Source organism: Larimichthys crocea, chromosome XV (assembly GCF_000972845.2).
Source record: "Larimichthys crocea isolate SSNF chromosome XV, L_crocea_2.0, whole genome shotgun sequence".
NCBI lineage: Eukaryota > Metazoa > Chordata > Actinopteri > Sciaenidae > Larimichthys > Larimichthys crocea.
The window spans coordinates 21,456,216-21,479,789 of NC_040025.1; the positions used below are offsets into that span (position 1 = coordinate 21,456,216).

The window sequence follows — 23,574 nt, forward strand, 5'->3', positions numbered from 1 at the left end:
ATATATGAACATACTATATAAATAGGATATACTACAACAAAAACAAAGTAATATGTATATGTATAATATGTTTATGTATATTAAGTAACACTAAAATATAAATTCAGGTCCTAAATTTTACACGTGGCCGATTGAACCTCACCCATAGCCAGTTTAAGGGAAGGCCCAGCAGGATGATTATGATACTGTCCATGCTGTTGGCTGTACATTGAAAGAACAGCAGAGGTGCATTCTGGGACTCGAAGTCCATCCGTGGGGGCCGTTGCTGTCGCAGCCTACTGTCGATGAAGTACGATACGCCTACAAGCCCCATGATGCCTCAGCGCCAAGTGTGCTCTCGACACCTGATTGTCAACAGAATAGCAATGTCTGCCGTTAGCAGGGAAGAAAGGCTCGCAAAGATGGAGAACGAAGAGAAAACTTCTTCTGTATCTAACAGGTAACATTTTCGGTCCTCTTTGAGAACCACTGGAAACTCAAAACACTTTTTTTTGGTAAGGGGGGGGCGACTTTCCCGAAACATTTTCACTGGCAGTTTGGTTAAGCATCTTTACGGAAACACGACCTGTCACACTGTGTGTCTTACAGTCAATGTACCTTATGTAAAAGTAACGTGTCGCTTTAACGGCAGCCCGGACGTTACAGTGTAACTGTTAGTGTATTACAGATGTCATACTATTTTTAGTTTAGCTGTGAGCTGTCCACTTTGTCACTTGGTTTTATATAACTGTTATAACAGCACGAGGTTCCAACTCCTAACACAACTTTCATCTTATGAAACCAGAAAAAAAAAAAAAAAAAAAAAAAAAAAAAAAAACAGAACAAAGCTATTTAAAAACACTAAACCTTAGCTCACACACCGCTGTCCGGTGTAGCCAAAAAAGAAAATGAATAAGCTTCAGTAAAGCAGTAAGAGACGAGAGAAAAGCATGGCATGGCTCGCACTGCAACACGAGTAAAGAGCCCGTTTCTGACTAATGTCCTCCTTTCAGGAGAAATACAAGCTTACAAGAAAGGCTAACATTTCCGTAAGGTGACTAATACCGTGCCTGAACAAGGATACAGATGGCATACTGTCATAATGACCCGCTTAGTTAGCTCTGTGTAACCACCCACATTAAAAACCAGCCTTCAGCTCGGTGCCCTGTTGAGCCACAAGAGGGTGTCACTGCACCGGTGTGTCACTGAGGGTTTGTTCCTGTTTGGCAGGCTTACTTAAACCGGTATCACAAGCATTAAAGTTATACTCACACGGTTATATTTAACATCTCTTGTTGACGCATAGGTGCAAAATAAACCTCAGGAAGATATATATTCAGTGAGCAGCTCAGTGTGTACGCATCAACTTGCAAGCTTGTTTTGATGATCTGATCTTACAGGTAAACTTACCACAAACTATGGCCTCGAATGTGAATTAAAAACCTTTCTCAGACACACTCAGAGCAAAAATTAGACTGTTCTTTGACTTTCTTAAGCTTTAGAGAGGTTTTATTTAGCCACACAGTCATTATAATTAATTGCAATATATTCATTTCAGTTATTTTGTCCACCTAAATGATGCATATATAGCTACTTACATAACTTTGTCCTAGTTTCCAAAATATGGCATCATGTGACTTCAGTTTTTCAGTTTCTTTAATGATTAAATTATGAAAATTGAAGTCACAAGAGACACATGGATCAAATGCTGTGTTGGATAAATATTCTTAACATTTCTCTACAATATTAGTAAGTTTTACTTTAGCTCAGGCCTGTAACCCGTCTGTAGCCACAGAGAGATAGCCGAATGTTTGGCATAGCAACCAGTTCAGGCTTCTTCTTTCATTGTGGCTTTCTTGGTTTGCAGCTGTCTTGTGACTGCACTTTAAAGCAACAGCACCCGTCTCAAAACTACACTGAAGATTAGAGGCAAACAGTGAACTCCCTTGTGTCTCTCTCTCTCCCTTGTGGTTTTAATGAGGAAGTAAACAGAAATGAGTCAAGCAAGTCCAAACACTTTTTAATGTTGGCTTAGATCAAATCCAGTAGCTTCTCTTAGCGGTGTAGTTCCAAAACTGTGGCCTGCCTCAGTTCTTGGATTTGTTTTTTGCGATGCTGGGAAACAATTAGTCTGTCTCCTCTGATCCCTGAGAATAATGATTTGTTTCTCCCTGCACAACATGTGGTCCGGGAGGAGTGTCAGTGTGTGCAGAGTGTGTGTGCGTGCATTCGGTTGTATGCGTGTATTGCCAAGGGCTGTTCCTTAGATTGTCAGCTGACAGAGCAGTAGAGGTAGTGTTAGGTTTCATCATGCTGTTTATTCCCCACTCTTTACTGTGAGTGAAGTTAGGGAGGGGACATAGCTCACTGTGTGTGTGTTTGCTGCTGTGCTGACGTCTCCGGACTCTGGTGTAAGGCACATAGAGACATGGCAAATCCCCTGCAGGGTAAAAGCTTCCCCTCTGTTGTATTCTCTCCATTTCTCCCTCTCTTCACCTCCCTAACACAGCCTGAAGCGCCTCTGTTGTAAATTCGATCGACTGCATCAACAGTAGGGGAACAGAGGAGAATAATATCTCACTGTTTTTATATATTCCTTCTCTTTTTCTTTCACCTCCAATTTGTTCTTTTGCGTCTCTGTTGCTCTCTTCTGGTCCCTCTTTCACCTCCAGTCACAAATTGCAACACTGACTGTCAAAGACAGATGACCCAAGCTCGGCATGTTGTGTGTGTTTATGTGTTTGTGTTTGTGTGTGTGTGTGTGTGTGTGTGTGTGTGTGTGTGTGCACCAAGAGTGGGAAGGTCTGGCTCTAACCTGATGCTATTAATATCACCTAATGAACATAATCTGGAGGCTAGGTTATCCTCTTACATTTGTTGGCCAGACGACTGAGGGGAGGCGTGGAGAGCGAGTGAAAGAGGAGGGAAAAGCTGCGCTGTAGTTTCACCCTGAACGCGCTCTCTCTTTCCTGAGCTGCAGTGCCTTCGCTCTCCCTCTGTTGCTCCACTGAATGGAAGAATCAGAAAGCTAAACCGATGTTTAAAGTTTCGTTTCTCATCTAAGCTGATTTCCCCTCTATATTGCCCAACCTCTCCCTCTCTTTATCTCTCTCTCAGTTCTACCAGAGGGCAGTGCTGTCAAGTACTTTATTGTGCTTGAGTGTGTATATATATATATATATACAGTATACCTGTTGGCAATAATATAGTTTAAAACACAATTTGCGGAGTACACACAGTGGAAACCGCCCTTATATTTTTCTCCAGTTATGAACTCCCTACCGGCTTACTCTGGAGCTAGAATATCTGGCTGTTGGACTCTAAGATCTGATGGCAGGTAAGTGCATTATATTTATTTGTGTACCTTTTTTTTTTTTTATGCTTTTATTCATTCTAGTGTACTCGGGTGTACTTAACCGTGGAGTGCTTGTTGCATGTCAACCCTTTGAGAGTGTTGTCTCAGCCAAATGTGGATAAACGGGATAGACCACTCCAGTCTTTGGATTTCTGATGTATAGCACTTTGGTTTTTGTTGACATGCCTCGGCAGAGTTTGCTTCTGTCACTTAGCAATACCAGTCAGTCCCTCTTGATGTAAGCTTTTGTGCTGATAACATGCATTTCATTGTGATGATATGATCATATCGTGTTATCAGTTTACACAGTTCTCTTTGACAGGTTTTTGATTCAACACAAAGTCTAATGGAAAATAGAGGAATTGGTTAAGTTTCGTTTGTTGTGAATTCATTTCAGTTAGGCTTTATTAATATGCGATAGGGTTAGGGTTATCATAGATCATCCTTTATATTGATGTCAACTGTACAGTATTGTGCACCCCATAATGCAAACAAACATAAAAGAGAAGTTCTCATCATGCTTCATCACATTAAGGTTGGCTTTTGTCAAATGAATGCCATTGTGTTGTCTTAAATCCGTCTTTGTAAAGACACTGCACAAAGGCAAAAGTCTGGTTTTGTAAAGAGGGCAAGAAAAACAGCATGTAGTCTTAAGTTATGCCCCTATGTTTTATTTATTGGCACTGTTATCATTGACTACTGCAGACCGTCAGAGCTGTCTGCTCTGGCAGTCTGGTCTTAGGTACCCTCCACTGTGACTCCTAGACAAGCTTTTCTTTTCACAAAGTTGGATTTATAGATGAGTGTATAGCACTTAGTGCTGTGGCTACAACAACGCTACAAGGGTGATTCAGCAAAGTCAACTAGGCTAATCTTTTATGGCACCCAGGTTTGGTTTTAACTGATAACCCAGCTGGAGATTGCTATGCTCGATGCAATGTTTATGTGTTCTTACAGTCTTAGTCCACTCCCTGGTTCCTTCACAAGCTCAGGTGATCCTGGTGTGATAAGATAAATCTTTGCTTTAATTGTTTCACCGCTGACCTCTTGACACTCTACCTGGGGATGTGTATGGCCTATATAAAGATATGGAGGCAAGGGTTGGCTGAATAACAGAGAAGGAACATCAGCACTCTTCTCTCACACAGCCTACTGTACAGTAGCTATGGCATGTGGATTTTTACAGACCTCACTGGGTGAAGTGTGGATGGCCCGGATACTTAAGTAAGTACCTGGTTAGACTTGTCACTCAAAGAAAATTGAGTTTGTGAAAGGCAGCACTTGTTTTGGTGGTAGGCTACATCTTAGTGATATTTATTGTGCTTTTTATTATTTAAGACATCAGTGAATGAGAAGTGCTGGCTTCACTGATGACAATGCACCACAGATGCCTCAGAGTAAACTTCTGTAAGAGAGGCAAAGCCGGTTTTCTGGGGAAGTGGAGTTCAATATGGGTTACTCAGCAATGAGTTAGGCCCGTTCTTTGTACTGTTGTTCTCTGCTCTGAATTTTAATTAGCCACAACCATTAACTGAATGCCATGTTATTCACTTTCCTCTCATAAAGTTACCAAATAAAACTCGTTCTCTGGGTAATAAGTAACTACTGTATATTGACAACTACTTTTTTTGTGTGTATGTTGAAATACAAGACACTAGAAGGAAATTCGGTTATTAGTATTGTCATTGTGTTGCACAAGTGAATGAACAACATGTTAGTTTGAATAGGTAGTCAATGCAAATTGACTCTGTACCCAGCTCCCACAAGAGTCTCATACCTGTTTTGAATTTGCGTCTTGTCATTTGTTTATTTCATCTCATTTCAACTCAACTCTCTCAACTTTATTTATTTATATAGCACCTTTCATACAGAATTGTAGCCCAAAGTGCTTCACAGAGCAGAGTAAAAACAGAAATAGACAACAAGTAACAGTTCTTAAGGCAACAGAGCAGTTGCATGAAAAACTAGAGATTAGAAGAAGAGTAAAAAAGCATAAAACTACAACAACGAAACAAATAAGAAGAAAATTATTTTAAGTTAAGTATTATTTGTTTTTATCGCATTCATGTTTGTTTGATAGGGACAGATACAACATACACAGTTAACATCGATAGCTTCTGCTAATTAAAAAATAATAGACATAATAACCATATTAAGTCAAATTATGTGGTATATTTTGGCAATGCATACTTATATCTGTATCTTATCCTTTAAAAAAAATTGTCTAATATAATATGACACTTTTCACTTCAAAACACTGAATTACAGCTGATAATCGAATGATATCACACGTATACACATACATTACATTACATACGTGTGTCGATAGCTGCATGTATGTTGATAAGTTCCAAGAGCTTCAACACATCAGCTCATCAGTTTTAGTCATTGGTAACACCCTCAGCATATCGTGTGAACACATATTTCAGTTGCAGGACTGTAGTCCTGTAGTTGAGTCAACATTTTCCACATACAGTACTTAACATACTGTGTCTTTAACTTTATCTGCAGCAGCTGTTGTGCAGAATGAACACAGCTCTCCTGTTGAGGATGTAAAAACTAAACATTAACTAATGATAAGAGGTAACACAACACTAGTTCAGTCTTGTTTACTGTCAGGCGACTGTTGCTTTAAGTAACACCCCCCCCACACACACACGCACACACAGTTATGCACCCAAATTGTCATCTATGTGTGTGTGTCTCTTAAGCAATCATGCATCACTTAATCAGGCAACGATGGAGGAGCTTTCATTAATTGAAGATGATCCTGTTGATAACATTTGTGTTTTACTGTCATGACTATCTTGTTCGCTCCATGCCACACCAACATCCGCTGCCGTTCAAATGCAGCTCTTGACACGAGGGCACTAATGAGCAGTGGCTGTACTATCTTGTTGTGCTGTCTTTCATCGTGTAGTTTATTAAGTGAAATGAAAATCCTTGTCATACTGTGAGCAAAAACTATTTAATTATACACTTAATGAGATGTAATTGTTTATAATGATAGTACTGTGAGTAAAAATAAAAAAAAGAAACTGTTCATTTTAAAGCTGCACATAGTTGCATGCAAGACCAGTAATTTGTCCAGCTCTATAAAATATAGACCACAACTGCAAAGGGCAAAAATAAATTTGTTTACTCTAAGCAGTGATGGCGTGTTTGTTTGTTGTTTGTTTGTAACTTTACAGTGGAGGTGGTGAAGGATCACTGGACCGGCTTCTGCCCTCGGTAAGCACAGGCCTTTCACCCAGGAAAAGGACCACTAGTCAGTGCAAGTCTGAGCCTCCTCTCCTACGTACCTCCAAACGAACCATCTACACCGCTGGCCGTCCCCCTTGGTACAACGAACATGGAACACAGTCCAAAGACGCCTTCGTCATTGGTAGGACACACTAAAAATACTGATTTTTCTTTTTTCTTTTTTTTTATGCCCTTGTAAATTTTAGTTTTATTTAGAGTAAATTCTCCCACAACTTTGTAACATCATAAATCAAAATACACATAGCACCAGTACATCATTTTAAGAGCCAGTTCTCAAAACTGAAGGCAAAAGGAGCCCAGATCAGTCTAAATCTAAAGAATTTAGTACCTTACTATTACTAGTTTAAGCTTGCAGGTGTTTTGCACACAGGAATAATAATTTGGTGTAAACAAACTTAATTGAAAACCTGTACAAGCAGATAAGAGGTGTCTTTTGCAAAAATAAACGATCACCGTACTTACTGCTAATGTGTATTGACAAACTCATTTGGTGTCATTATTGACATTTTGAGTGAGGTGGCTCTGCTTTGCACAGCGAGAAGCATCGTGCATAGCTGTGTTTTGTGCAAGGGAATAGGAATTTCTGAAAATACCTTCACCTTAATGCTCATGTGGATGTTTACCTTGAAGGAAGCTATAGTCTCTGTTCCTGCCTGTCTCTCCTCTCTATGTGAAAATGATAGCCTAAGGCAAACTTAACACACACACACAGTGTCCTGTCAAGCTAGCACTAGTACGTACTCAACAAGCAAAGGTATTTTAAAATTATAGTTGTGCCCTGAAACATGTATTCAGACATTTCCTAACATTCTCACATGAATATTCCCAGGTCTGTGTGGCGGCAGCGCTTCAGGAAAGACAACCGTAGCCAGGAAAATAATTGAAGCTCTAGATGTTCCCTGGGTCGTACTACTGTCAATGGACTCTTTTTACAAGGTCTGTATGTGTGTGCAGTATGAGCATGTGCTGTGTATTAATGGTGTATGTCTATCTGCATGCAGCCACACACCTGTTTATGTAGTATCATATAAGGTTACCTGAATTTTGACGTGTTTTTGCACGTCTAAACATCAAGCCAAATGCTTTTTAAATTCTATAGATGTTGACATCAGATGACTCCAAGTCCTTTTATTATGACTTTATTCATGTCTTGTATGGCTGCTCCTCCAAGTAGCCTGAAGGAAGGGTTGGGAAGAGTGAGACGGAGTGTAGAAGACAGAGTGAGAGAGAGAAAATCGGATTGCAGAGGGAAAATGAGGACAAGAGGAGTGACTGGAGAGAACAGGAGATGGAAAGGATAAAATATTTGAAGGCGGATGAGTCAAAAGAGAACCACAGTGGTGTGTGAATTGGGGAAGAGAAAAAAAGAGTAGCGGAGAGCAATCAAGCAAGAGGCATCATTCTTGCCCCTCTGCACCTCCTCCCACTCTGCGGTTATGTAATCCTGTCACAATCTGACAGCAGCGGTTCAGACTGTGCAGGGTAGGAGGGATTTACCACTGGACAGTGGTACTGTAGCCCTCACCACACTGCAGTGCCAGAGGTCGGTATCCAAAACATTTTGTCTAGAATTTTTTTTAGATCTCATGTTCTCTTGCTGGGCTTTCCTGCATGTTCCTCGGAGAGCCTGTAACACCAGCTTGTCAAATTAACTTTGTAATCAGTGCACTTGAGAAGGGGGTAGAAGGGGGTGTTGCTGTTCTAAAACTGCCAAATACCAGATCTGGGGTTATAATGCTCAGCTACCCTAAGGGCACACACACACACACACACACACGCCACCTGGTACAGACGTCACAGTGGCGCATGATGTTCTCCTAAATTTAGGTCTCCTTACTTCAACAGCTCTTGAACAGCGATCTGTGTCCAAGTGTTTTTGCACAAGCTCATGTAAATTATGTGCCAAACCAATATTTGAGCATGTGTACAATCTTTTTTTCTTAATATGCAAACGCTAGAAACCGAAAAAGTGTTTTGCTCAGGAAACAGTTTTTTAATTGTGCTTGGTATGTATCATAATTGTGACGAGTTTGCTGTAAAGTAACTTCCAAATGTATTCGATCCGCAGGTCCTGTCCCCTGAACAGCAGACATTGGCTGCTAGTAACGACTACAACTTTGACCACCCTGATGCCTTTGACTTTGATTTGCTGACACACACTGTGCGCAAACTCAAACAGGGCAAGAGTGTGAAAATCCCTGTGTATGACTTCACAACTCATGGGAGGCAGAAGGAGTGGGTAAGGATGAATGCGCACAGCCAAACACATGGCAAAGCACTTTGTGAGTAGCGGGTCGGAGTTACTGAAAATAATCTCAGTTTCTCGATTACTGAAGCGGGTTTTAATCTCCCTCGCTGGAGGTTTAGAGTCACTTTGCAAATCTGCTACTCCAGATGGTCACTGACAAACCATTATTGTGATTTCTGTCTACTTGTTTTTATTGTTCAGTGTCCTTTAACTAGAGTTAAACATTCTCTCGTCAGTGGTACCTTTTAAATAATGATTGATCATATTTGTTTATACTGCGCATAGGTGTGTACTGTCTGTATGTCCATGAACTATGTATGTACATTGTGCTATAATACTACATGCATGTGTGTCCACAGAAAACAGTATATGGAGCCAGTGTTATCATCTTTGAGGGAATCATGTCCTTCGCAGATAAAAAGCTGTTGCAGGTAGGGCAAAGTTACTGTCCTCTAACATGTTCAGCTGGTCAGTGGAAGGTGCGAGTGTCAGGTTTATTTTTATCTGTGCATGTGGTCAAATGTGTTTTTCTTTGCATATGTGGGAGGGGTCTTTTTTTTTTTTTTCAACTTTCTTCACTCAACAACCAGTGTCTATGCAAAAAAACAGTTTATCAAGTGTTAAATCTGTGATTAAAATGTAAGCAAACCATTTCAAAAGGAGCTGCTACTGTATATCGGCATATATCACAGATATATGTGCAAAATGACATCCAGGAAATTGCAGCATAACAATATTTTCAATAATTGAGAGTAGAAAATGTTTATTTTTCATCTACCAACTGTTTGATAACTTACTGTACTTATGAATGTGAACAGAGCTGCAGTTTATATCATTAAAAACTCACTGGCCCTTTAATCATTTGGGACAGAAGTAGGATAAACATTTACGTGTTGTAATGAGATGATGGCTGAGAAAAACAACCAGAGTAAATTATAAAGATTAATAAGGTTACCACAGCCAGATCCAATGTTATTATTTATTTTACAACAAACAACTAAATTGTTGTTATGGGATTTTTTAAAGAAAAACCCTTTAATAAGGAAGACTGGATTCAAAGTATCAAGTACAAGAAGGAGCGTTTAACAGTGCAACACACAAAAGGGATTACAGAGAAAAGGCTCCCTGAGGAGCTCTAACAGTTACCACTTTATTCGGATAGTTCGCCCACAGATAATTTAAATATATATAAAACACTGTTGTGTCTGTTTGAACCGATCATGTTAAGAGTATGTATTAGAGAGATTGTGCCTAAACATAACCAAACCTTAACCACAGTGGTGTAATGTCAGACAATGGTTTTATTGATAAATAGTTGACTACATGCAAAAGACAGGATACACACACACACTATATGAATTAAAACATCTGAACCCTAGCATTATCCTAATTTTTATAATTGTCCTTGCCGGGGTTTATTCTTTCATTTACTTGTATTAAATACATTTTCAGACACATTTTTACTGAGCATTTCATTTTGGTTGCCTTTTTTCCATGTTGTCTGGTTACCACTTTATTCGGATAGTTCGCCCACAGATAATTTAAATATATATAAAACACTGTTGTGTCTGTTTGAACCGATCATGTTAAGAGTATGTATTAGAGAGATTGTGCCTAAACATAACCAAACCTTAACCACAGTGGTGTAATGTCAGACAATGGTTTTATTGATAAATAGTTGACTGAGTCATCTGATAATCTGTTAAAATGTTTCAAATACTTTGGACTATCCAAATAAAGTGCCCTTTGTTATGTTAGTGTGAATGTGTGTTGCAAAGCTTCATTCTTCAGCTTAATATTTTCTGTCTGTGTCATGCTCTCCACTCAGTTGCTGGACATGAAGATTTTTGTGGACACGGATTCTGACATAAGGCTGGTGCGTCGGCTGAGGAGAGATATTACAGAAAGAGGAAGGGACATTGAAGGCGTCATCAAGCAGTACAACAAGTTTGTCAAGCCAGCTTTTGAGCAGTACATTGAACCCACCATGCGCCTGGCTGATATCGTGGTGCCACGTGGTGCGTATATACACACATATTTACATGTGCTGTAAACAGGTTCAATACTACATCATCAACTTTGTGATGCTAGTAATCTAAAAATGAATAAACTCATCCGTTTTTTGTGTTTTGTCATCAGGTGGTGGCAACATGGTTGCCATCGACTTGATCGTGCAGCATGTCCACAGTCAGCTGGAGGAGGTAAGAGAATTCACACTGCATACAAACCTACATATATACACTCTTACACAGTGTGTAATGCACATATGAGTATTATGGCATCATTTCACCTTGTGTTATTAATTTCTTTGGTTGTGACTCATTACATCTTACTGATAGAGCTGAAGTGATACTGTAAGAATGATCTGCCCTTTTTTGTCAGTACAAGCTCCCTCCCACCCTCTAGTGGATAGAAAATGCACTGCACTGATTTTATAGGTGGATGCATGTGCAACAGAAAAGATAGATAGAAATCTATTATTTTAGGGTTGTGATAGTAATTATTAACAGGGAATATTATTATCAGGGAATATATTTCAGGTCTTTTCACTTATTTGCTGCAAAGTAATAACTATAGGTCTTTATTCTTGCTGTATGACTCTCATTCAGGTCTAAAATTAGAATTAGCTAACTTATTACTCCTGATCATAGTCAATACCCTAAGCCTATTAAGACAGAATAAACACTTTAAAGTCTGAATCTGAGGGCATTGTATTTTCACTTTTAGGACACATTTTAGGACAGATGTTTGTCAAACCAATAGTTGTTTTATTTTGGTAATCAACTCAATTTTCTAACATCTGGCGTCTCTCATGGTTCTTTGCTCCTCATCTAGAGAAGTTCAGCTGTTATGAATGTGAATATCGTCCTTTAAATGCACACATTCAGGGCAGACTTAAGTGCATGGTATATCTGCTGTAATGATGTGCTGACTGACTGAAAAAATGATTAGGTTTGGACTGATGAAGAGCCTCAGGACATTTGCAGCTCCAGTTTGATCATTTATTTTAAGAGTGAACTGTCTTAACAGCATTAACCACTGGTCAATATTCATCCATATGAAACAAATTTCAAGTTTCCAGGTGAATTGATCACATAAAATCTATTTTTGTGAAACAATTAAATCCTGATACATAATTATGTGCCGGTAATTGAACGACCCTAATAGCAATTTTTTCTACATGGTTTACTCAAGACGAGCTTTTCAATACTGAACCAGAGTGTGCTGTCTTTGTCACCAAAGGCACATTTTTTGCTCTCAATGAGCACTTTGTGCCACAGTACACTTAAATTAGTTCCCCTCCTCCCCACGATACAAACATATATATACACACGCACATTAACACACACGCTGCTGATGGACTGCTCTCTCACTCTCTCCCCCTTCCACTTCCCCTCCACCCCAAATCCCTCCATGGCTCACAGCGCGAGCTCAGCGTCAGGTAGAGTGGCCTTTATCCTGTCTATCATTCTCTCTCCTCACCATCTGTCCAGCTCCCCAACTGTTCCACCTTCTTACTGGGAGAGAGAGGAAAAGAGGCCAGCAAAACCAACCTCTACCTTCCACTGATCTGCCGGCTGCCATGGCACATCACCAGACGGCACTGTTGTATCTGTAGAACTAATAAACCTACTGTAATTAGTCATTAGTTATAAGAATATGAGACTGTGCCTAAATATTGTCACTCCACTAACTTGGAATACATATAAAAACTGCATTTAAGCCGCTGTCAACATTTGGAAGTCAAACTAAGATCAAAAGTTTGGAGTGTGGTGCAGCCAGCATTTAATGCAAAGACGTTGGTTTTCCTTCTCTCTATGTTCTACACAAATGACAACTCACACTCTTCCTGCCTTCTGTGTCTAAAAATACAGCAATGAGTCAAGTCACTGACCCCTCCTTTCAGCGGCAACAAGAATAAGACAAGAGAGTGACTATAACAGAAAGTGAGAGAGAGGAAGCTCTTGCTACAGCTATTGTTGACTATCATCTACCTCAGCCACAGAGAAAGTTTCCAATACCCTACTACAAAGCGCTGAGTTTTTCCATTGAATGTCGGCCACAGTATCTGAGACAGAGAGCAGAGGAAGTGAGCTTGGTGTCTGTCTTTAGACACAGGATGTGCTGGGGCCTGTGAGCTGAAATACCAACCTTTACTGTTCTACACGGTGAAAGAGTGACAGCCACGCGATCGCTTGTGCACCTCCCACGCAAACACACAATGGATGCATGTGTGTAGATTTTAAAAATCTGTAGAGCTCGTTCTCTCTTTTACCCAAGCATCTCTTAAAGATCTTTTAAAGCATGGCCTGTTACTTCATGTCTTCTCTAAATCATGATGCATAGACTAATTAATAACATAGGGAAACATTATCATACCTGAAATGGCAGTTTACCTCGGTGGTAAGCATATTTCTGAGACATTTGACATTTACAAGTCGCTGCTGTCACACTTTTCACTGTGTATTATAATCCCTTCATCCCCTCATCCATCTGATGTTGTGTCTCTTCTCATTTTTTCTTCCTCTTATGTCTTGTTTATTCGTCTTTGTGTGTCTTTGTGTGTTTGTGTGTGTGTGTGTCCCTGTTCTGAATGTTGTTTCGTCAAAAAAAAAAAAAAAAACTCTCCCCATAGAGGAAACTTCGCTGGGATATGTGAGCAGATTTGCTATGATTTCTCTTTTTCTTTGCATCTGGCTAATGTTTATCTCAGTGATAATCGTGGGATACTTCAGTGTCAACATGACTGCATCACTGAGTATTTGTAACAGTGTGGCTGAGAGCCCAGGTTAGACCTAGGCTAACTAGATATTCAAACCTAATATTTTTGTGTGGAGTCCTAGGGAAATATTACAAGTAGTAGAGACCTGTTATGGAAAATAACCATCATCATTTATTTACGTGACACATAATTTTCTTTTGTTTCAAATCCATATAAATATATATATATATATATATATCTATATATATATATATTATGTATATATGTCTATATGATATATATCATGTTATCATGTTAATCTTTAAACTGATCAGTTTTTCATTCTTGACCTTACCGAGAAAAACAGTCAAACTTTTCCATCATCGTGGTCTCTGTGCTGTAATTTTCCAATGATACACACAATGCTGGCACTGTGTGTTTTGAAATTTTTGTGCAGCTGCCTTTTCCCAAGTAATCCTATTACAGTGGTTACATACTGTGATTATAGATTTTGCTCTAATGACTACTGAAAATGTTTTTTTCTGCTAGGTTTGTTTTCTGCATGTACTTACACCTCGTGTGTGTGTTTGTGTGTGTGTTATTGTACACGTGTGCAGAGAAGTGTTAATTGCACTTACGTATTTATTTTTCATGTGTTTGTCCATCTTTCCACTCCTTTTGCCTTTCACCACCCCGGTTCTCCTATTTGTTGCCGTGGTTACAGGGCAGCCCTGGCTTCTGCACACCAGGCCCAACCCCTCCCCCAGACGCTCAGTGTTCTGGAGAGCACACCCCAGGTCAGGGGCATGCACACCATCATCAGGTAAAAGCTGAGAAACCTGACATTAACAGATGCATCTGTTTCCCGTTAATAAATAAAATAAATAACTGTGCAGTGTAGAGCAGATAACACCATTATAAATCTTGTATCTGTCTTTTCCTAATGACCACATTTAGAAACAAGGAAACCAGCCGAGACGAGTTCATCTTCTACTCGAAGAGGTTGATGCGTCTGTTGATCGAGCGAGCGCTCTCGTTCCTCCCCTCACAGGTGCCAAACACTGACATGCACTGTTAATTAATTCACAGCGCTGCATGAAGGCTCTGTAACCCTTTGTATTAAGTAGGACATTGACTCCGAAACCATTACATACCTGAGTGTAAACGGAGACATGTTTTGGAGAAAGAAAGACATGACCAATGGATAGACAGAAGCCGACAAGACACTGCAACAGAGTGTGAGACCCGGTTTATTTTATGGCCTTGAAATGTGGAAATAGTATTAAAAGATAAAGATTAATGGAAAGAGAGTAAGTGCTTATATTTGCCAAAAAGAAAATCACACAGATGTACACACAGGGGCCTGTGGCATGAGCATGGAAACTTATCAAGTCACCACAATGGAAAGTTTCCATATCTCAGCAATACAATGCATTTTGCATTACACAAACACGCACGTGCTCAATGTTGCTGGTCGCATACTATTTTCCTCACTTCTATAGCCTACTATACAGCAGCATTTGGCATTGTACACACATTGATCGATTTTTAATATTATCTCAGGTCCACATAGTCCAGACCCCCCAGGGAGAGGATTATGAAGGCAAGACTTTCCACGGGAAGAGGGTGAGTGAACTCCATTTACGTCTTCTCAACTATTTTTTTTATTTATCTTATTTTAAAGACCTTTCAGAAGAGTTTTGTCTCAGTCTAAATGTATGCAATTAACCTCTTCTTAATGTTCTTTCCTTCTTTTTGTTTTTTTGTTTTTTAGATCACAGGTGTGTCCATCCTGCGAGCCGGGGAGACTATGGAGCCTGCTCTGAGGGCTGTCTGCAAGGACGTCCGCATTGGCAAGATCCTCATTCAGACCAACCAGGACACAGGAGAACCAGAGGTACAGACCCGAATTGTTATGAGTGTTACAGAATTTGTGTATAATTGTGAATAATTGTCTTAAAACCACCCTTATTATCCAAAATATGGCAGCATTCAAACAAATATGAGCATATTCACACATTAACACGTTAATCTCACAAAGAGTTTTGTCGCTTGCCTACATGTCCTTTCTAGGTAATTCTCAGCTTGGGGGATTTCTGGTCATGTATGGTACATTTTGGTCTTAACCCACATCCTGTCTCTACACGTTTTCAGCTTCATTACTTGCGTCTACCAAAAGACATCGGTGAAGATCATGTGATTTTGATGGACTGCACAGTGTCCACTGGAGCAGCTGCTATGATGGCTGTACGAGTCTTACTGGTGGGTGCGACTGATCCAATCCAAATCCACGTTGCCTGCAATAACTTGCTTTCATCATATAACATAGCTGTGTTTTCATTTTCAGGACCATGATGTTCAGGAGGACAAGATCCTGCTGGTGTCTTTGCTAATGGCAGAAATGGGAGTCCATTCAGTGGCCTACGCGTTCCCACAGGTCAAAATCATCACCACAGCCGTCGACAAGAAGGTCAACGATCTCTTTCACATCATACCCGGCATAGGTGAGTACTAGTGAGTGAAGAAAAAAAAGAGTGTGTAAGGCTTAGGTTGTAATTATATGATTTTTCAGTTTTAACTAATGTTTCTACGTGTTCTTTTTTTTTTTTTGTTGTCGTTGTAGGAAACTTTGGAGATCGATACTTCGGAACAGACGCACCCCCTGACTGGAGCGATGACGAGATAGATGAGCCCAGTTACTAATTAAATTATTAGTAGTGCGCTAACTTATTGGGTGATTCAGGGCTGTGCCCCTCGGAGGACAATATGAGGACATTATTCGCCTCCATTGGGGCTTAACGTGCATCCTCCAAGGGCCAACAAGGTGCCCTTCAAAATAAAATGAAAACAGAACAAAACATTGCAAATGTACAGTCATCTAGATGAACTTTTAATTTATATTATTTTATCTAATGTAAATGCTGTTGTGATATGTTGTGTTATGAAGTCTGAAATATTTTTTATATGTACAATATGTTATTACTGTAATCCAAATATTTTATTTTAGCGTTTAAATTCTGACAATCTCTGTAATGAAATTTGCAGGCATGTTGTTTTGAATACATATATTTCGCCTTAATCCGCGAACTGTGGACGACACAACTGAATGTGAATGTGAAAGAAAAAAAATATGAAGCTTTTAAGGTTATTTTTTACCACATACCTTCCTCACAACTTTCACAAAAAGTTAAACCAGAACATGAACTCGAGTTGCTCAACTTCTATCGCCATGAGCACTTTCTGAAGGACCATTCAGTCGGAAAATGTGTAGGTGTATCTGACTTTCTTTTTTTTTTTCTTTCTTTTTTTTCTTTTTTTTGACCTAACGGGTGTCGAAAACCGTTTTTCATTATACAGCTAGAAGTATGCACTTGTGGTGTATATTTATGCAGCACGTCCTGCATTTACATATTTGGATATGGATAGACCTACCCAGTCAGCGGGCAAGTCATACATCTTTTTACCGCCATGAAAATGGGTCATCTGCATTTAACAAACACAGATTAAGTGTTTATTTCAGTCTCGTGCAACCTGATTTATGTCTCTGTTTTACATGCGGTGGATGGGATTGTTTTTTGTTGTTTTTTTTGTTTTTTGTTTTTTTTAAAGGTCTGTTGAATTGTAGATGCATATGAACTTAAAACCTTTACGAAAGGTTCACAAAGTGCTGTCAGTGCCTGATCTTTTTACTTGGTATTGATATGAAATAAGATCTGGTGCCTATTTAATATTGCCTTGTTCTTTTGAAAGGATATGTTGACAGTTTGCCAGATGTCCAGGTCGCACTCCACAATCTTTATCCATATGGTTACTTGAACAAATGCAATGAGGCATCAGGAGTGTTAGCAGCATATGACGTTCATTTTATTATGCCTTCTCTTGGGTTACAGTAGTATCCTGTTCTCTTTAAGTTCACAATTTGTCAGACTTAGTTATTTATTTTGACATTTCTACAAAATAAAGGGAAAAAAAAAACATGAAATGAGACGAGACGTGATGAAAATGTAACTGCAGGCTTGTAGTCACATGAGCACTGTTGCTGCTGTTGACTAACCATTACTTTTCCAATCAGTCACCTGCCACTGTACAGTATGTGCTTACTGCTGAATACAAATGTTCGTCATTCTGTACTGAAAATCCATTGACTGTGTTTGCAGCCTTAGTGTTTGACTTTGTGCTGTTTTTGTGTTTACCACTTCTGCTGCATGAGTTTTTATACATTTATATGTATATATAAAAAATATTTAATAAAAGTGCAATAGAGGTTTTAGATTGCTCACAGTGCATTGTTTCATTTTTGTCAAGTGTTTTCAGCAAGTTCACTCGAGTTAGCAGTTAGTTAGAGCTCATTTCTTATTCACAACTAATTTCAAACTCACCATTTCAAGACAGAAAGAAGTTACCTACACTTTGTAAATGAACAGGAAGGATGTTGTGGTTGTCCTCTTCCCATGGAAAAAAAAAACCTTGATATCTTCCATCACTTTCCACAATTATCACTCTGACAGCTGTCAAGACGCCAGCTACGGTGAAGTATGACTGACACTCATTTGATGAGGCTGATGGACAATTACAAACCAGCAGCCTAACAGGCAGATATTGACCCACAAGAGGCATCTTTTTTTTCTTTCTGAGCAAGGAGGTGTGAGAAGGACAGGCAAAAGACACGCAAGAGATAAGAATATCAAGAAGCTCAGAAGCAGCATTTTTATTCTTGTACTGCTCTAGTTTAGTCTAGTGTTAAATATGCAGCCGTCATAGATTTGGACACTTTTATTTTTCAGCAACATTTTAAATGTTATGAGTTCATTCAATTTGTTAAAAGTGGCAATAAATTGCTGCTATTAATTTGAAGTCACAGCATTTTACATTCCCTCACACACAAATAATGATGACATTTGCCTAAATATTTAAATAAAGTGCAGATGTTTTTTTCTTATTTCATAAATCTTCATTCACATCTTTGAATGAAGATGTCAGTGGAAAGTTTACCACCAGCACTGACAAACAGGAAGGTGGTGTGTGTGTCTGTGTCTGTGTGTGAGTTACATCCCCATTGGTAGTACAGAGCACGATGAGGTCACAGCTTAGTAGAGACAGCAGGAGTGGCCTTATTTAAGTCGGCGACCTGTGTGTCTTTTTCATCCTCATGTCACTAGCTTTGCTCCAGGTTGCTCTGCTCTCTTCCTGTACGCCTTCTTTTTGGGTCTTGACTTTGACGTGATGAAGACTGTTTGTCTGTCTGTCTCGCCTGGGTCTGAGAAGTCAAGAGGGTCTGCCATGTGGGTAAGAAGAACAGAACAGACACCTTGAAAGCTTAAGAGAGAAGCAGACTTTCACAAACTTGCCACAATTCTCCATTACTGTGATGACTGTTGCGAGACGAAAGGGTGGAACCATGGAAAGTAACTATGTGTGTTTCTGGTTGTTATTTGTTGGGTTAATGTGCTATCTGGCAGAGTGTGTCTGGATTGTAAATGTGAAGTGATGGTGTGAGTAGGCCAACACAATACAATGGCTTATTGCAGATAGTTGAGGATGAATTATTCAGACAGTGAAGTATTTGTGAATCATGTGAAGAGGGTTTGGATTAGTCGGTTCAAGAGGGCAAAGTATTGTCTTTCCTTTCCTCTCCCCACTTCTCCTTTCACTCTTTCTTTCTGTGTGTGTTCTCCTGTGCTCTCTCATCTGCATAGTTTATCATGAGAGCAACATGTCTAAGAGACTGAACTGTCCTCATAAAGTCAGGCCAGGGTGATTTAGATGTTTTTAGTATGAGATGCAGTTCGTGCATTAGGCTCCGAGTGTTTAATTGCTCTCTGAGTGGTTTCAATGCAGGTTTGCTAACAACAGGGAGACAGACGTGTGTGTTAACTTTTTATATTGTGCTCTGGGTTTTCTGAATGAAAACATTTGCACAGATATGAGCCAGATGTGTTGTTGAAATGCATTTTATTGTGGCTATTGCATGTATGTTATGAGATTAAAGCCTCAATTCTTATTGAAATGAGGTATTATATCATACAGTTGGAGCAGCATCTGCATACTCAGAAACATAAAGGTCATAAAGGAGAGTGTTTTAACAATAGGATGTGAAATTATACAACCAGAATGAATGAAAAGTATTTTTTTTCTCAGGTTTATTCTCATTTGATGAATATCGTTTCTGGCGCCAAATCCCCAACGTCTCTGAATATGCATGCAACACACAATCTAAATTATTTTACATTACGGATGTTGGATTATTTAAATTTGGACTTTTATTTTTTTAATAACTGACCAGTTTTGGTTACAAGAAACCCAGAGCTTATTTTTATTAGCTTTATTTTAGCAGCTTCTGTTAGTACATTTATGGTAGTCTATTTTTCAAAAATAGACTCTTCAGATGATGAAGATTAATAATGTTGAGAAGCAACTTAATGTAACCAACAGTACTACTATATATAACAGTATTAGTGGCCATAAAGTAGACCTTTGCGCATCTAAAAATTTATCTAAAAAGTTTATTAGGCCAAAAACAGCCATCAGCGTATCTCCACCAAGATGCACATTTACCGATGTGTAAACACATCTGGACCAGAATTATATTTTAATATTATATATTATTATATATATATATTTTTAAATCTTCTTTATCAAGTGATTTTCTTTTTTTTGTCAAACTAGGAGTCGCTTTCAACGTGGACACAGTGTTCAGAGGCTCATGAAGCAACATGAACCACACACCAGAGCCCTGCTTTAACTCTTGAGTGGTTCTTTCTAGGACTGTCCAACCTGAGAATGGTGATTTCAAGCTCAATCTCAGGTTCGTCAGCCCATGAAACGCTAACTCACCTCAGCAGATTAAAGACAACGAACACCAGAAAAGGCCCAAAACCTGTGCGGACCGAGTGTTTTGATATTCAGGAAGCAAAGTTTCGAAAAACCTTCTTATCAGACAGACAGACGAGTAACCTTTTTTTTTTCTTCTCATATTTCATCAATTGTGTGTTTTATGAATATTTCATTTCATGCTAAAAAAATTGCATTTGCATGAATCTATTGTCAAAATATGCATATTCAGTGACATCCTCTCTAACATATTGAATCAAGTTCAACATCAGCACTATGCAGAAAAAAAACCTTATTCCACTAAATTGCAGTGTTCAAAATGAATGACCTTTGACAGAGTCTCTTGTGCTCACAGAGAAGTCTGCTGTTTTAATGATGAGATAGAGAGAGCAACAGTTTCCTCCAACAGAACACTGCTTACGTACCAGTAGAGGGAGCAATGTACACACTAACCAGAGAGCAGAGGCTGCTGCTACTTGTAGAAAATACATAAATAACTTTAATTATCTGAACCGTTCAATGATTCTGTTTTAATATTCGACAATGGCTACTTCATTCCTGGAAAAAATAGAAACTAGATTTGCTGAACGTTGTTTCACATCGTCACATTGTCTTTCACATTGCGATAAAATGATATATTGGAAACTGCTCTGCTGTTCCTATTTGACATCTGCAGAAATCATTTCTGTTGATAATCATATTGTTGCAGACAGAAAGATGATGCATGTCTGAGGAATTAAAACGAATATCGAATAAGTGTATGCTTGTATATCTTGTCTTTTACTGTCTGGGTCATGTTTGCAAACATAAAGGCAGCCTGATTAATATTGTACTGCTTTTGTTACTTTATAATGAATCATTTCAACATATTCTGTGGAACCATTATGTGAATTACAGAACTAACATTTCGAATGTGCGCTTACAGTACAAACCTTTATATATGATTTGGCTTCAGATAGCACATTTAACAATATATCATACAACATGTGTACAAAATTCTGAAAAGCTTAAAAGTAAAATGTAAAGGTTTCGAAATTTGTAACACAAATGTATTTCAACACGTATTGAATCTTGAATCATGAAACAGAAATTAGCATGCTTTTTTAAAATTAAAATGATTTTTACTGCATTTGGACACTCTGAGGAAAAGAATTGTTTAAAGTTATAGCACTTCTTGTATTAATTTTGACCATAACGGAGGCTCTGTGGGCAATAAACACCAGGGAGGAAATCTTTTGAAGAATTGCTCTAAAAATCTTATTTCTGGTGTGATCTGTACAGTAGCATGTGCAAATCCTTTTTTCAGAGGACAAAATGCAATTTCTTTTTTACATTCCGACCTCTCACTGAGATTAATATGTAATTCGATCTAAAAAAATTCACAGGTATAAAATGAAGCGCAAAATGAAATGGAAGAAGCTTGATATATCCAATCCGATCTCTCCAAATTTAGCACCATAGTTTCCATCTTTTATTTTCAACCAACTATCCGTGCAAATGTTTCCATACAAGATAAGAAAGCACTTCACTATTTACAGATTAAGAGAGTATGGCTAATATTCAGACACAGGAAAATCATACAGTTTATGATGCACAAAAAATTAGTGAAATAAATGTAACCTCCTCTTCATTTTGGCATCTGTGACATTTTTTTCTGGAAAGATTGAATTAGAAATGAGGTATCTTGTTTTTTTGTTTTTTTTTTAGATTGGGTGTAAACTTGATGTGGCCTTAAAAATACACTGGATGTGGCAGCTTTGTACGACATGTGCTTGCAGTTTGATTGTGTGCTATAAATGTCTTTTATTGGTTATATTGGCCTATATGTTTGCAGCTCTCCTTCATAAAATCTGATTCTGAAAAGGGACTAAAGAGACAGCAGGTGCACTCCGTTACTCCCCTGCTGATATTCAAAGGACAATAGAGTGTTGCAATCTTATTTTTGTTTCCCTTACCACCTCAGTCTCATCGTCATCTTTTGTCTCGTTGGTAGTAATCATATCAAGATAACTTTGTTACAATTAAACATATTCACGTCACCTTTCTGTCGGTGAGGAAAACCGATTTTACGGACACCCTTTAAGAGGAAAATGGTCATGAAGAAAATGGACCAGAGGAGTGTGTAACCCCGTTGACCTTTCTTTCATCGGGGTGAAAGGTCAGATTGGGATCCGGCTCTCTGTGGAGAGATTAAACCCTGTCACCAAGGTAACATTATGTCCAACCGGGATGACCAGGGTCACAACAGTGAACACTGACTCTTATTATATTGCACTCTAACTTTTATCTTATGGGTGGAGAAGAGAAGGTTATTATATTCTTGTCATCTGTCTTCATGTTTCGCTCTGTTTATTAATAATAAATTCTTGAATTATTGCAAAGTGTACAGCCCCACGAATATCTGATCTGTGTGTGTGTGTGTGTGTGTGTGTGTGTGTGTGTGTGTGTGTGTGCCTTTTCAAGCTAGCTCTGTCGGTCTTAACCTTTTTTGCCCCACAGCGTTGCATTTGTGAGTCAGCCGACCAGGGTTGAAGCATTTGAGCCATGTCGCCTGGGGTCATTTGGCTGGGAATGAATGAGTTGAATGAACATGTGCCGATACTGAAAAGCCAGATCATGGTGGCCAAGTGTGAGCCAAGGTGGCTGTCAAACTGCGTAGTCCGATGCTCACTGGGGAGGTTCAAGTCGGCTTGTTCATTCATGAAGATTTTAATTTCACTTACGGTTGCTTTGAAAGTAGAGCACATTATCACATAATCTGCAGTTGCTTTAAAAGCTCTCATTATAAAACCATGATATTAGGGAGGCTTTTCATATTTTAGACAATTTCCTACAAATTTCACAATATAAAAATGTTTTAAAAATATATTCTACCTTCAAGGTGCTGCAGCTTTTGTAAAAGATGAAAATCAATAACTAGAAACATGGTAATTGCTTGAGATGGTTAATCTATTACGGTAAATATTTAATAATCTTTAACTTTTCGTCACTGTTAACGCTGTGTGGGGAGAGGCTGTTCTGCCTGCATGACAAATAGGTGCATGATGGTTGATCTACTTCTACAATCACTGTTTATGTGAACAAGTGACCATGCATCATTGTGTGTGTATGCGTGCATGTGTGTGCGTGTGTGTGTGTGTGCGTGTGTGTGAGGGTTAAAAGGTGTGGTGGGAGCTGTGAGCTGAGGTCAGTTAG

General features: G+C 38.9%; 1 protein-coding gene across 5 annotated transcripts; it reads left to right on the forward strand.

Annotated features, from left to right (window-relative positions):
• The first annotated feature begins 289 nt into the window (after nucleotides 1-289).
• Nucleotides 290-17,832, forward strand: uckl1b (uridine-cytidine kinase 1-like 1b). Of its 5 annotated transcripts, none has more exons than XM_010751590.3 (15): nucleotides 290-439; nucleotides 6,526-6,719; nucleotides 7,428-7,534; nucleotides 8,667-8,837; nucleotides 9,206-9,277; nucleotides 10,675-10,864; nucleotides 10,986-11,047; nucleotides 13,483-13,502; nucleotides 14,273-14,371; nucleotides 14,506-14,599; nucleotides 15,112-15,174; nucleotides 15,323-15,445; nucleotides 15,703-15,810; nucleotides 15,896-16,052; nucleotides 16,172-17,832. In XM_010751590.3, exons 1-15 carry the CDS (start codon nucleotides 312-314, stop codon nucleotides 16,249-16,251), a joined length of 1,668 nt encoding a protein of 555 aa, XP_010749892.2. In that variant the 5' UTR covers nucleotides 290-311; the 3' UTR covers nucleotides 16,252-17,832. The 5 variants fall into 5 exon arrangements, with proteins under 5 accessions (XP_010749892.2, XP_010749898.2, XP_010749904.1 ...); XM_010751596.3 differs by lacking the exon at nucleotides 13,483-13,502 and adding an exon at nucleotides 12,272-12,288 and having other exon boundaries at nucleotides 16,172-16,312; XM_010751602.3 differs by lacking the exon at nucleotides 290-439 and adding an exon at nucleotides 2,866-3,316 and having other exon boundaries at nucleotides 16,172-16,312.
• The last annotated feature ends 5,742 nt before the right edge of the window (nucleotides 17,833-23,574 follow it).

What these genes read in the sequence shown, in the direction of transcription:
- uckl1b (XM_010751590.3), top strand. Translation starts at nt 312, where the DNA reads ATGATGCCTCAGCGCCAAGTGTGCTCTCGACACCTGATTGTCAACAGA. An exon ending in AGACTTTCCACGGGAAGAGG is followed by an intron (nt 15,175 to 15,322) that starts GTGAGTGAACTC and finishes TTTGTTTTTTAG; the next exon opens with ATCACAGGTGTGTCCATCCT. An exon ending in TCACATCATACCCGGCATAG is followed by an intron (nt 16,053 to 16,171) that starts GTGAGTACTAGT and finishes TTGTCGTTGTAG; the next exon opens with GAAACTTTGGAGATCGATAC.